General features: G+C 43.7%; 1 protein-coding gene across 3 annotated transcripts in view; it reads right to left on the minus strand.

Annotated features, from left to right (window-relative positions):
• SUFU (SUFU negative regulator of hedgehog signaling) overlaps nt 1-13,973 on the minus strand; it is a 93,319-nt gene that overhangs the window by 37,861 nt on the left and 41,485 nt on the right. For 2 of the 3 annotated variants that reach the window (XR_010722270.1, XM_066191018.1), the window contains exons 4-8: nt 12,049-12,191; nt 9,649-9,734; nt 7,510-7,582; nt 2,784-2,940; nt 1,202-1,313 (exon numbers count right to left, since the gene is read on the minus strand). Coding sequence is in view for 2 of the 3 variants with exons in the window: in XM_066191018.1 (XP_066047115.1) it covers nt 1,202-1,313; nt 2,784-2,940; nt 7,510-7,582; nt 9,649-9,734; nt 12,049-12,191 (571 nt within the window). In the remaining variant the exon portion in view is untranslated. The remainder of the gene's footprint in view (nt 1-1,201; nt 1,314-2,783; nt 2,941-7,509; nt 7,583-9,648; nt 9,735-12,048; nt 12,192-13,973) is intronic. The other variant, XM_066191020.1, reaches the window with a different exon arrangement.

A 13,973-nucleotide genomic window follows, 5' to 3' on the forward strand; every position in this document is an offset into this window, starting at 1 on the left:
AGTCAGATCAGAATTTGACTCCATATAATTACTATACGGCAAAAGTATGATTATTCCTAAAGCAATAAGAAAGTCGCTTGACATTTTTTAATATAAGTACCTATATCTCATATTACATATTAGCAAAAAGTATCAGCAATTGACACATAATACTTCCCCCAAAGGATTAGGCAACTCATAAACATTCATATGTTAGGCAAATCGGAAATCACCCACAAAATGGAACAAGAAAGGACAATAACAAGAAATATTTTCCTCATGAAATGTCTGAATCAAGAATGAAACAGGAATTGAAACAGACCAGGGTGCTGTTCCTGCCTGGCACTACAAGGAAGCGCTGATTTCATGATGATCTTTACCCTTGAAAGCAGAAGGCACAGATGTTCATCAGAGACCGAGAAACCAAAGGAAATACCAAGGAGAAAGAGTGCAGCAAAGATGCATGTCTTTCTATATCATTTAGATGAAAACATTAAAACTGATGGGAAGACATTGATCTAGCACCTGAAGTCTATGAGGGGAAGGGGAGAAGCCCAGAAAGACAGAAGTGTAGATATTACAGATGGCTTGAAACCACAGGTAATTTTCTACGGATTCACTTAAGCCAAAACTTGCAAGAGATATCTATGGGCCACCCTAGTTCCACTTAAATCACCTGTTAGACGACTGCTATTAGAGACCCAGGTGTCACTGGCATGTAATTACTGACAGAACACACCTGTTTAAGCAAGGCAAGATCAAAGTCACTTAAAAAGAAAAAAAAAATCAACATTTTAACCAAAAGGTTTGTAATTATGACCTTGAAAACAAAATACTCAGAAAAAAATATCAGCAGTCACCTATGCCACCTATCTCTACTGATACCATAGCACTTTTCAGCACAGTACTTTTTACAGGAATCAGTCCAGTCTGAATTCAAGTACTGAAGACCATGAAGAGCAGGTTCTATAGAACAGGCAGAACCACTCTCCATTAGCATGGTTTGTCCAAAACCCCTCTAAAAAGCTGCCCTCCTGAGTACTAGCCCATTTACCCAACCTGAACAACTCTTCTCCCTCTATCTTTTCACTTTGCAAGTATTCACTGCCAGCTTTTCTCTTCCCTTGCCAAGTTTTTTTCCCACCCAGCTTTAACTTTGTTTTCCATGCTGAGCTCTTTAGTCTCCATCTGCCACCATGTGAATGTGCAGGGTGAAACTCACGGTGCTCGGTCGAGGTTCAACCCATTCTGTCTTTGTGCATTGATTGGAGGTAGGACAGGTTTGCTGTTAATCTCAAGCCCTCTCCGCAAAGTCTCCCTGATTTGCTCTGTATCTGCAAAGAGAATTTTTAAAACATGATTTAGAATCCCCAGAAACAACACAGACACAAGAAGATATCAGGTGTGTTTCATCTAAACTCTTCCCCTTCAGAAAGAAGTGGAAAGATGTTATGGCGTAACACTTAACTGCACTTCCTGAACTTCCTTAGGAGTTATTTCACTTTATAACATCAGCTTGAATTCCCTTTTTTGGGTTTCATTGATATGTCAGGCAAGGAGGGTTGGAATCTTTGGTACTGAGTCCTCCTGATGAAGAAATTCTGAGTACTTTTGTAAATTTTCATAAATAAGATGTTTGTTGGTTCTGTAACTCTCATAGAACCTCCTGACACTTCCCAGCCTTTGTACTGGAAATCATTTTTCCCATTAGGCATAACAGGAATTTGTTCCTTTCCCAAATTAATGTATGAAGGTTTCCAAGTTTTGTGCAATTTGCTTTGGAAATCTGTTGATTAATTTACAAGAAGATTCACAAAGGGAGGGATTTTTAAGCAGGGCAACCTTTAGCCTCAAGCTCACATCTGAAAATAAGCTGCAAATCATGCAGTTCAGATGCAGTCTTTTTACTTCGCCTTTTTCTGAAATGTCTACTGGCCAAATACTTTCAATAGGAAGCTTTCCTGACTTTTTTAGAAGTTTCCTCATCTATTTTTGAGAAATCTGAGAAGTAGGTAGAGAAAAAAACCCCACATTATTTCAAAATCTTTTGAAGGATATACAAATTTAATCTCTTAGGCTTTTCATTTCAAGGCTGAGGCAAAACAGCCTTTTTAGATCCAGTGCAGTTAAAAATATTTGCACAGAAGCCAGCAGAAATGCTATATGCATTTAACTAATTTTTACCATGGATTTAAGAACAAGTAAGTTGCCATTCCTGTGGAAAACATTGTTAATTCCAGGAAATCTCAAGCCCTCAAATTTTATGTTGCTTCACCCATTTGAAAGGTAATATGCATAATTTCAAGCCTGTGTAATGGCTATGACATCTCTACCCTGAGAAGGCATCTCACTGCAAAGGGTTTTTTAAATTCTTCTTTCCAGAGTTCTGTATTTGCATGAATTCTTTGAGTTCAGCTGCAGCAATGTGCAGCATCAGTCCAACTTGCCTCCCAAGAAGGGATAATGTTAATAAGGAAACACAGCCTGGGAAAATGAAATTGCTTCACCTTGCAGGTGTTTACAGTCCTGGTTTCAGCAGGTGCTCAGTTTAACTTTGCAGATTCAGATTACAATTTTCCTAAAAACTGAAAGAAACATTTAGACAAAATAATGCCAAGAACTCTTTTCCTCTCTCCTGCCTACTTCAAAGAGGCCAAAATCCATTCTGCTGCCCTGAGATACACCAAGCCTCCCCATGGCTGTGGAGTTTGCTATGAACTCAGAGATGCAGCATGATCAGTGCACTGCCCAGACCCACCAGAAGCTGAAAGGCCATGACAGTGACTTGGCCCAAGACCTCTTACCTTTCCCAGAGAGCCGCCGAGGCTGGGTCCCAATGCAAATGCTCCTGCTGTCTTCATCATCCTCTGGTGGCCGGCTCAGGTCATCCCAGGCACATTTGGCACTCACTCCACTCAGGTTTGAGCCATCTGTCTCAATCCCTTTGTCGACTCTCTCCTGCTTGAAAAGATTCAAAACAACAAGACTTTTTTGGAGCGTGGCTTGAGCCTGAGTTGGAACCCACCATGGTGCAGCGCAACCTTCAGCAGCTCCTGCAGATCCCCTTTTGTGGACAATTTCCACTCTCTGGACCCTGTGCTTTGTCAGCAAACAGCAACTGCACACTGAGCCAAATCAGGAAGCCACTCTGAACTACACAAACCTTTTCCATAGCAAGTTGGTCTGAAATCCCACCCTGTCCCCTCTGCTTCACTACATGGCCCTGGCAGGCACAAAGCAAGGAGAGAGAAAGGTGAAAATCAATGGCATGGGGTGTGCAGGATTGCTTCTTTTGGTGTTAGCACTGATTTACACCAACTTGAAATATTTAAGACATGAAGCACAGCTTGGCAGTCAATCTCTTATATGTCAATGATAACAAACCCCTGAAAAAGTAAAGTTCTCTTTCCAACCTTACCGAAGAGTCCCACAATGAAAACAGCTCACCGAGAGACTCATCATTCACACGGGTTCTTCATTTGCACACCACTCAGAGAATCCCTGCTATCCAATGTGCTGGGGTGTCCCATAAAGGACAAACATGCAAGATTGGACATGCAAGGAGACACAGACCTGTTCTCAATGTCAAAGCTTTTGCAAAACTTTCTCTATTGGCAAATAAACAAACTCCCTCCCTTGCAAGCTGGACTTTCCAAGCACCTAACCAGTGTTTGGGTCTCAGAAGGTGTCATACACCAATCATAAGCAGCTGGATGCTCTCAGGCACCAGGCATTTTCTCAAGGACATGTGCATCTGTTGCCAGCAAGACTGCCCTAAGCTACAGCCAAAACTACAGGAAGCTCCACCTGCTTGGACATGGGCATCAGTCTGAATTTCCACCTGTGACCCACAAGGGGGTAATGTTGAGCTGAACAAACCCGGGGCTGTGCTACACAGACGAAGGGCTGGCACCTCTTCCCTGGCCTCGAACCAGCCAGGCTCGCTTCCCCCATTCCTGAAGGGGTGTTGCCTCTGGTACTGACCAGTGGCACCAGCAAGATCTGCATCTCTCATCTGGGTCACCTCAAAATGCAGGCAGTCCCAAGAAACTTCAATGATTTGAGGAGAGAGCAGTGTAGTGTTATAGACAATGGGAGAGGATCTCTCCACTCCATGTAAGTACCCTCTGGTTTGGCATTGCCCATGAAGACGAGAGATTGTGCAAACATTTTGCTCTTTGCAAAATCTGTCCCCAAGAAACAGTTTCCAGACTAAATCCATGTATGTTCCTCCCCTTGCCCAGCTGTGCATGCTGCACCCTGGGAAGAGCATTGCCCGTTCTTGTGACCATTCAAGAGAAGATTTGAGTAGCTCAAAGATAAGCACTAGCATTCAGGGTGTGGTTGCACAGCGGTTTAAGTTGATGTAATTTGCAATGACTGCAGTCCCACCCTCCTCCATGTGCTCCTACCCCTTCCCTTGAGCCAATTCTTGTTTTTTTCATCTGGATCTCCTCCCAAAACCCATTCTTTGGCCCAAAAGTTGAGGTAGGAGCCTGTGGCTGAGTGCAGGAGTAGAGCAGTCTTGACTTAGACTTAAGCATTCAAAGGACTGCCTTTCTTCTGTCTTACTCCCCTTGTTAGGATCTTCCTTCAGTGTCAGGGGAAACTGGCTTCTTGAAAACGTAATAGGAAAATCTGAGAAATAATAAATCTGCTGTGATTTTCTTTTGTTTTATCCTAAACATAAAATTAGTTGTGTCACCCAGAAATAGAAGTTGTGGGAAAAGAAATAAAAATACATCCGTTCCTACATATGCAGACAATGCTCTAAGTGAGATTTAGCACGTGGCTCCTTTGGGAACCCTCCATGGTGCTCTGTGAGGACTGAAATGAGCTGGCGTAGGGAGGTGTAAGTTGTCAGCGAAGTTATTTTTTATTCAAGTCATTGGGGAAGCATCGGAGAGCCACCAAACCTGCTCTTGAGTAGGGAGAGGAGGCCAGAGGGCTGTGAGGCTCTGGTGGGATCTGCTCCCCCATCCCTGCAGCCAGGGCCCCACTCCCAGCCAGGCCCTGTGGACAGAGTGCATAGCCTCAGGGAGGGGGAAAAGACTCCCATCTGCAGCTCAGCTGGCTTGCAGAGCACTTCCTCGGGGGAAGAAGTGCTGCTCTGTTGGCATCCCCTGGAGATCAAGGGGAGCTGATGGAAACGAGCTGGCTTAAGGCAGCCTAATTTGCATAGCTGCTTCATAATGTTTGCAAGTATTGATGTTAACGGGGGAAAAGTAAAAAAAAAAAAAACCCCAATCAGTGTAGACTCATAGCTCTGGCAACGCACAGTTCTACCCCACCTTTAGCCAGCAAAGATTTGCCTGGACTGAGGGGCTGTTCTTCCTCCCTTGAAAGGGCAGCTTGAACAGGAGATTGGAGGAGCCCAGGGCAAAGGAGGTTCAGCTCTTTCCTTCCTCAAAGAAAGGCTATTTCTGTCCCATTTTCCTCTCAGCATGTGGGAGGGATGCTCTGAGGCTCTTATAAGTCATTGATCCCTTTTTAAACGAGCCAGAGCACTGCAGTGTGACCTGCAGAGCAGCAACCACAACTCAGGAAATTCAAATCAGCTTTATTCTCTTCTGAGATATCTGCTAAACAGAAGCAAAGCACTGAGAATCAGCACAGAGCTGGGGACCGACAGGAATTGTTTGACAGTGCTGCCAGGGAAATCTGAATGGCCTACAGGGAAGCCTGGCTGAACAGAAAACAACCCGCGTTGCCACAGCATTAATTGCCGACATCCTGGGATGACATCTTAGTTGGGATCCATTCTCAGCAACTCTGAACAGAAAGTACAGCTGCTGCTGCCAGGGCTGGGTTTAGGCCTCAACCAATTCCCACAAGAGACAATGCAGCCTCCAAACAAGCTCTGCCTGCTTCCCAGCAGACAACATGCTTGCTGGCTCCCAGGAAAGTTGTCCAGTTTCTCTGCCTGTTCCCTCCCTCCCCTCCACCTCTCTTCCACTGTTGCTTTTCTGGTGTCACACACCCTCTACCAACACCAAGAAAATGACACTATCCTTTCCCCACTAATTAGGGCAGGAGGCACATGACAGGGCTGAAGCCAGCCTGGCACAGCCTTACTCCTGTGCTCAGCAGAGGCTGTTTGTGGGACTCGGGCAGATTTTGCTCTACGAATCCCTGGGGGCGGCGGTAGCAGAGCAGGAGGGAGGTGTGCACACACACACACCTGCCCATAAGCACTTCTGAAAGGGCAAGAGAGAACAGAAACAGGAATGTGTTCAATGTGAGGAAGTCCGGAAGGACCACAGACGTAGCAGGACACAGTGATGAGGCAGAGGTACTCTTTTATTTGCCTTAACTTGCCTTGGCTGACTCAGATTCCAGTAAGCTGAGCTATTTTTCATTTACAATAAACTGAACAAAACCGTGTTATCATTAGGAATCACCAGTGTGCAGACAACTGAAACACCTCCAGGAGGGGAGAGGGCAAGGTTCTGGAATGTCTAAAACCTTTATGGGACTTTCAGTTGTATTAGCTCCCACATTGTGGAATATTTGTGGAACATTTTTTTGTGTTTCTCAGACTGGAGTTATTTTAGATGAACAAATCCTTAAAACCAGTAAAAGTAGAATTTGGTTTTTGTTCTTAAGCTTTCAAAGTAAAAGATGCTGTGAGGCAACTGGGAATAATCAGATACAGACATGCAGACTATAAGCAAATGCTTGTACAAAACATGCACATTTGCACGTGACCTACCAGGCTAAGCCGTAAGTTCTCTGTTAAAGGCAAATATTCAGTGATTCACTGAAACACGGCCAGCACCACACTGGATTTGCTTGGGACCCATGTACTCCAGTACCATGTTATCCAGCTCTGCTGAAGGGATTGCAGAACTGTCTCCCAAATGCATGGATCAGGAGAAGTTCATAGTACAGTAACCTCTCCAAAGAGGCCCTATTCTTATCTTTAAATTTCAGAAATTAAATTGAACTCTGAAGAAGAAGGTTTAACATCTCTTCCTGCATGGATTATTAATAACTACATGTGGTACTTTTGGGTTCCCATCATTTTTCAGTCCACACTAACTACTTGGCCTCAAGTGATATCATACAGGGATGAGCTACACTGTCACATTCACTGTGAAAAAATAGTACTTAGTTAGTTTTGAGTTTTCTGCATGTTATATCTCCTTATGCTTTCATATAAAAGGAAGGAAGAATTTCCTGGTGTACCATTCTTAAATCTTGTATTATTCTATGTCTTTCATCTTCTTTCTTCCTCCTTTCTAAAACATCCAGTCCAATTTTTACCAATTTGTCTCATAGAGGAGATTCCATTTTCCTGGTCTCCCTTCTCTATTGTTCTTCCTAGAGCTGCCATTCACATGGGGCTGGACATGTCCCCCTTGAACCACCTCTAAGAGGGCAACGAGTTCTAAGACTTTTCCAGGATTATTACAAACATTGAGAAGATCCAAGCACCTTTACAGAAAATATTAGAAGTGTTGCATAACATTAAACCAATTCTCCTTGGCTATTATAAGAGACATGACATTTTATAAACTAAACACATACTTGCAGATGTGGGTCAATCTCGAATATGGTCTCTCCTCTTCTCATGTCTGTTATCAACCAGGGGCCTCCAGCTCTACAAATAAAGACAGGTAATGAACCAATCAAGCCTTTTAATTAGAACTCCCCACCAGGGTCCTCAGAGCGGACCTGTACTGTAAGGAAGCACAAGATAAGGGTTTAAAATAAACCTAGAAACCCCTCTATGCAGTGTATACATCCCACAACATGCCTTTGCTCTTTACATTTTCCAAATAAATAAATAACAAAAGCCCTCCATGACCTAGCAGTTAATCTGCTCAGTGTCTGGCACCACCCAGACGTGCAGAGCAGTCAGGACTGACACAGGCTGTTATCCCCTGTGCAGGCCCCATTGCTCACACAAGACTGGAACGGGTTTTAATCTTACAGGAAACGAACTGGGACTGAGAAGTCCAGTGTAGCCTGAGTCAAAGAAAGATGGGCAAGGCATGGAATCAAGATTTATTCCTCTATTACACCTAAGAATAGAGCAGGGCCCCAGTGGGACTGCACTTTTTGCCAAGATTGGCAGTCACGTTCAGTACCACAAAGAGCTTATTGCTCTGATAAATACTATCACAACAGACATTTTGCTCAGTTGGTACTTAACGGCCAAGTACTCAGATGGTTCAGGGAAATCTTTGTTATCATTAGCAATAAAAGTTGGAAGGCTCAAGGTGTTTCCCAACAAAGGTGATAGAAAACAGATTACTGTGAAGATGAAATACTCAGAGACTTCACTTTGGGTCATAGTGCAGCCAGACTGCAGAAGTCAGCCTTAGTGCTTTTCATTTGAAGTAAAAAACTGAAGTCTTTTGGAACTGCCATAAAAAAATTCATTTTTTCATGAGGTACTTTGTTATTGCAGTCAAAAGCCCCCTCCTCTGGCCTAGTTTGTGCTAGTCTCCTGAAACACTTAAGAGTGGGAGCAAAAAAAGTTAATATTTTACAGGTTTTCAGATGCATAGATAGCCACTCTTTTTTCCACATCACTTTGGAAGTGGTGAATTATTAACTGCAGGGGTGTGACCTGTCACAGTTCCTCACTGGGGTGCAAGAGACTTTTACCCTGGTTCCACATCAATGGCTTAGTAGTTTGCAGCTTTGCCTTCAAATCATGCACATTTGAGTCTCATTTTTTCCTTGGAAAGGTGCTTATACCACAGCACAAAAGCCAAAAACCAATCTGAGAACAGACTGAGGAGAGAGGTACTGTATCTGTGTTGACTTAGAGGAGCTAAGGGAGCTGCAGGCAGTGTTTATTGTCTCAGGGACTCAGAAACAAAGATTGCAGCTGGACAAATTCACTCTACTCTAGGGCATTTGCATGAATTATCTGCACTTGTGCCTAAAAGGGAAAAGTTCAAGTTAAAGAAGTCCAGCTCTTCCAAATAATCAATCAATTCAAGGCTATTGTGACACTAGAGTGTACTATTGTGCCCAGAAACAAATATTCAGAACTATTTTGCTCTAAAAAGTAAGTCTTTTGAGTTACAATCACATGGCACTATCTTCCACTGAATTTAAAAATGATTAAACAAAATGCCTACAAGCCAAAAAAAGATTTAGCTGCACCCTAGCAGCAAACAAATCATCCACATAAAATTTACCATTTAAAATCCTTCCCTTCTCAACCCAACATCATCTTTGTTATTTCTCCCATGGCAAAACAATGAACTTCACTTTCATGAATGTTCTTCCTGCTGCAAACTGGCCCACCAAGAGTGGACCAAATTTGAGAGTGACTTTCTCACTTTCAGATAGTACTTTCAGACAGCTTTGTAAGCCAGACCCTCTCCTTCCTTTCTTTGAACTAAACAGCGAGGTCATCAGTAACAGTTATCCCAGAACAGCCAATGAGAAAACCCTGCAGGCATAAGAGGAAGGAAATTAGGTTTTCAAGACCTCATTCTCTTTCACCCTGAACATGTGGACTTCCACATGCATTAATTTGCCATCTAAGTGTCTGTGTGTGAGAACAGATTTACAATGAAATCTCATCTCTTGCTACAGCACAGATTAAATAAGTTCCATCAGCAAGTTAAAGACTGTTAATAAAAATAAACAACTGAATTGTTCTCTATGGAAATGCTCCCCTATATGGGCTATATGACCACTTACAGCGGGACAGTCCGAAGCAGTTCCAAGATCCCTTGACCATTCCACTGCTGAGCTGCATGCAGTTCCTCAGTGCAAACCCCAACAATCTGAAATAAATAACGACAGAGATACTAAACTGGGTGGGAACCATGAAAGAACTGTGGAGAAAATGTGCCACATGGTATGGGATCAAAGAGTGCAGATACAGAGAAACACCATTTTTTTAAATCTAACTAGATATGCCAGGACAAGTGGAGCCTGAGACAAGAGTGGGATCCCACAAGTCCTTGTTGTCTCTCTACTTTTACCATGGGAAGCGCCCTGGTCAAGTGACATTTAATCTTGTAAAGAGTGTGTGAATTTAACAATGAGGAGGGTCTGGTGACAAATCAGGGTTTATAGACTAGTCTTCGTGACTTTTCAATCAAGTCCACACAGACAGGATGGAGCAAGACAGGTAAGGGTCTGAGCATATACAAACACTGCTCTGTCAACCAATTGCTAGGGGCAAATGAAATACTGCACAAGCAATCTCAACCAGGCAAGGGACTTGCTGCCACATGGGATTGCTTTGGTGCTCATAAAATCCTCGACCAACTCAGCTTGCTGACTGGTTACATCTTACACAGCGCCATAAAGTAAAGCTGCTTACACACCACATAATCCACTTGTCACTGCAGGCAACTGCAGACTTCTGCCTTCCTGTATAAAGCAGGGTGTGTTTGCTTTTCAGGATAGGAGCTGCCACACTGAGCAATACCAGATGTCTCTCTAACAGCAGCTGAGATCAGCTGCTTCAAATGAAGGGGTGAAACACCCTTCAGCTGATAGCAGAAGGCAGTTTCTTCCTGCTGTATCAACCGCTGGCTTGTGCCTTTGAGCACAATGATTCACTCTGAGATGAAAAATATTTTTAGCAATGGCCTTCGATTTTCTTCCTCAACACTCTTAAGTCTTTTCCAACAACACTGAATTTTTGGTCAAAATCTGCTCAACTGATATTTTATCAGAAAAGAGGAAAACTGAAAACTAAGTTCTGAAGAGCAGCAAGCAGAAGTGAAGGATGTCCCTTCTGCTGTAGGCACATAACTGCACTGATAGAGATCTGTGTGGAAAACCTTCACGTCAGCACGTACCCAGCTCTGCGCACCCTACCTCTCCTGCCCCTTGCAGAGTTCACTTTCCCAGGCCTCAGCCCTTAGAGGTGCGTTTCATCCCCACCCATCTTCCCAGCTTCCTCCACGAACAGCCTAAATCACCCCTGCTTCAGGACACCCCTCCGTGGGCCTTCACTCACTAATTACATACAAACAGCAAGACTCTAAACAGGAAATTATTTTGTGTTCATTCTTTGCTTTTTGTAATCATTTATCCTCATGGGTCAAAATAAAACAACAAGCATCAAACAAAGGGGAAAACCAAGTCAACTGTATGTGTTGTGGAAGATTAGAGGCCAAGGGCCTCAGGATGCAGCAAACTGACTGTTCTTTGATTCAGGACAGATGGGCACTAAAGAAGAGATGAGGACTAACACAGTACTAGCTGGAGAGTCAGCCAAGGATTATCCTGCTTAACTTGGCCCTCTGTCTCTCCTTCCAGGTCTCACAACTCACCTTGCACTAATTAATCTCACACCACCTTGTTTTTGTTGGTAAAACACAGACATTTGGGCACCTCAGAAAAGCCTTGCACAACAGTTGTCTTGTGCAGGTTTGTGGTAACAGAACTTCCTTTTACATGTTGCAACTACAGCCAAAGACAAATGGGAGCAACTAGAAGCTTAAATTATAAAATACAGACACTTGCATTTTCCCACAGGATGGAAGATTTCCATGGAGCATGAAGAAATCAGCAGTTGGCATAAACTATGCCACTCTTCCACTAAGGTTATTAACCCAATATGCAATTTAAAAATATCCAAAGTGGCCCATATCTAAGAAGCATCGCTGAGAAGGACTTCAGGAAAGCAAGCAAACCTGTCTGGCCACAGAAGCTCCCCATGCTGAACAGCAGAGTTAAATCACAAGGGATTGTTCTTAATGTTTCTTTTGCAAAGCAAACCCAAATATTTCTTAAACAGTAGATCAATACAGGAAAACTCAGCCTCTAAAGAATCTTTGTGTCTGTGCTGCAAGCTACATTTCTGCCATTAAGTACTGCTAAAAGAGCTCCAAGTCCTGCTCCAAACTCTTCTCTTTCTGGCATGCAAACCAGTGGATCACTTACCAATATTACCATAAAATTCATTTTAATTTATCTTTACATTAGCTTTTTAAAGTGTTCCTCTCAACATTTTTTCCCATGTTCATGTTTGAAACTGAAGACAGGATAATAAATATCTGAGTTACACAGCTCAGTGCAATGTTAGCTGCACTCCATGCCCAGGAGGTGGCAGTCAGAGCCATCGTGGCTGGGCCGTACCTGTAGGAAAGTAACGACCCCAAAAGGAGTCTGCACCGGCTGCATCTGGGGGTCTTCTGTCAGTAACATGTGCTGGATTCGAGATTCACTGTTGTCCAAAGGGCTGTGCCACGACACATGGTCACCGCTGCAAAAGGTGTTTTCTGCAAGGACAAGAAAAAAGAAATAGTCTGTGAAGTCTACTAGGACGTTCCTTCTGTTGGCAGCTGCTCCTGACTCCTGCCAGGCAGGGACCTCCGGCCTGGGCTGGGACAGTCACTGGTGACTATTCACAGTGACTGCCCCTGGCCAGCTCTGCTGAGCCTCTGAACCACCTGAAGCAGGAACAGTCTCTCATTGAGTCATCTGGATTCAAGCACTGATTTCAAAATTGCCCACTCGAGTCCTGTGGCAAAAAGCACTGTCTTACTTTGATATTAAGCCAAACATAGCAATACTAGCAAGTAAAATTGGCCTGTCTCTCATTTACTATTAGTCTCCTTTGGTGAGAGGGCACAGAAAGTCAGCAGGCCATACTGGATGCCCATTGCCACAGCAATTCACACTCTTAATTTGCCACAAAGAAAACATTCTGGAATTTGAATTAAACACAAATACTATCCTGCTATATCTAATAAAAATTCTGCTGCCTAACTTGTGATAGTGTAAGTCAAAATCACTGCCTCTCCCAGTTGTCTGGGTGGCTCTGCTGCAGAATTATATTTTTCTTCTTTCCCAAACAACAAGAAAACCAGTAGGCTATAGATTTCATTCTATGTCAGAATAGACTACATCAAAACAAAGCAGGCATTCCTTTCTTTTCCTCCCTTCCTACTTAAAACCCCAGATAATCCCATGTTCCACAGCTAGTGCATGCCAGAAAGCACACCAGAACCCATCTGTCTGATGCTGCCCCATCACACGAAAGGCTAATGCTTGCTTTCTGAGTGAACTAGAAGTAAAACAACCAGCCATGACCACATTCACAGCAATTAAAGCATGCTCCATTTGCATGCAGTTCCTGGAGCATGTGTGGTAATGCTGCCTAGCTGACTGCTTTTATCTTGGGTCTTGTGCTTGTCCAAGCAGAGCTTTATTGTACATACAAATAAACAACCTGGAATCCACATTCTGCCCTCTGAGACAGTTGTAGTGCCCCAGGGACGAACCGAGTACTGCCTGCCTGCTTCCTAAGCCAGTGGCAGGCCCAGTGCCCCTCTCCTTGACCAAGATCATCATGAAGGCAGTCTGGGCTGCTGTCCTTGCTGTGGTCTCTCCCAAGACCTCACTTACACTCAGCAGGAAAAGAGGCCTTGCCCACTAGAAGAGGACTAGGAATTCCAGCACAGACTGGAAAACGTTAATGGTTATTTGAGTTGTTGTCTATTGAGACTGGAGCATCTCCCATGCTACAGGAGCAGGATCCAATTGACAGAGGTGCCCTCCCCATGGTCCTGGATCTTCACCTAACCTTCCCACATTACCTTCCAAACACATCACAACAGGACACACCTCTTAAATATCTACAGTGCCAATAGAAAAACATGGCAGCCTGTGCCACAGCAAGAGAAAAACTTTTTAAATTGCCAGTTAATTGCAACTTATTCCCAGTCACATTAAACAACACCACCAAGGAATTGGGTGCTTGCACACCCCATTGCAATAACTGTGCATCAGGACCACCATGACAACGAGCATGGACTCGTGCAAGGGCAGCAAGGCCAGGACACTTCAAGGGAGCCCTCAGCAGCAGGCAGATAAACTAATGAGAGTTCCCTCAGAATTGCTGTGGTTAAAAATATTTGCAGTCCTCTCCCTGATGAGGAGCGGCTGGCCTGCTCCTGGCTATAACATTGGGCAACTCAGAGCGTCTCCACTGGGTGTCCCCATTGGTGTGGGTTTGAACATTTATTATATGTTTTTTCAGACAAATTTCCTGGACAGCT

The sequence above is a fragment of the Chamaea fasciata genome, unplaced genomic scaffold (assembly GCF_029207755.1).
Source record: "Chamaea fasciata isolate MVZ Bird 193981 ecotype frontalis unplaced genomic scaffold, bChaFas1.0.hap1 SCAF_9, whole genome shotgun sequence".
NCBI lineage: Eukaryota > Metazoa > Chordata > Aves > Passeriformes > Sylviidae > Chamaea > Chamaea fasciata.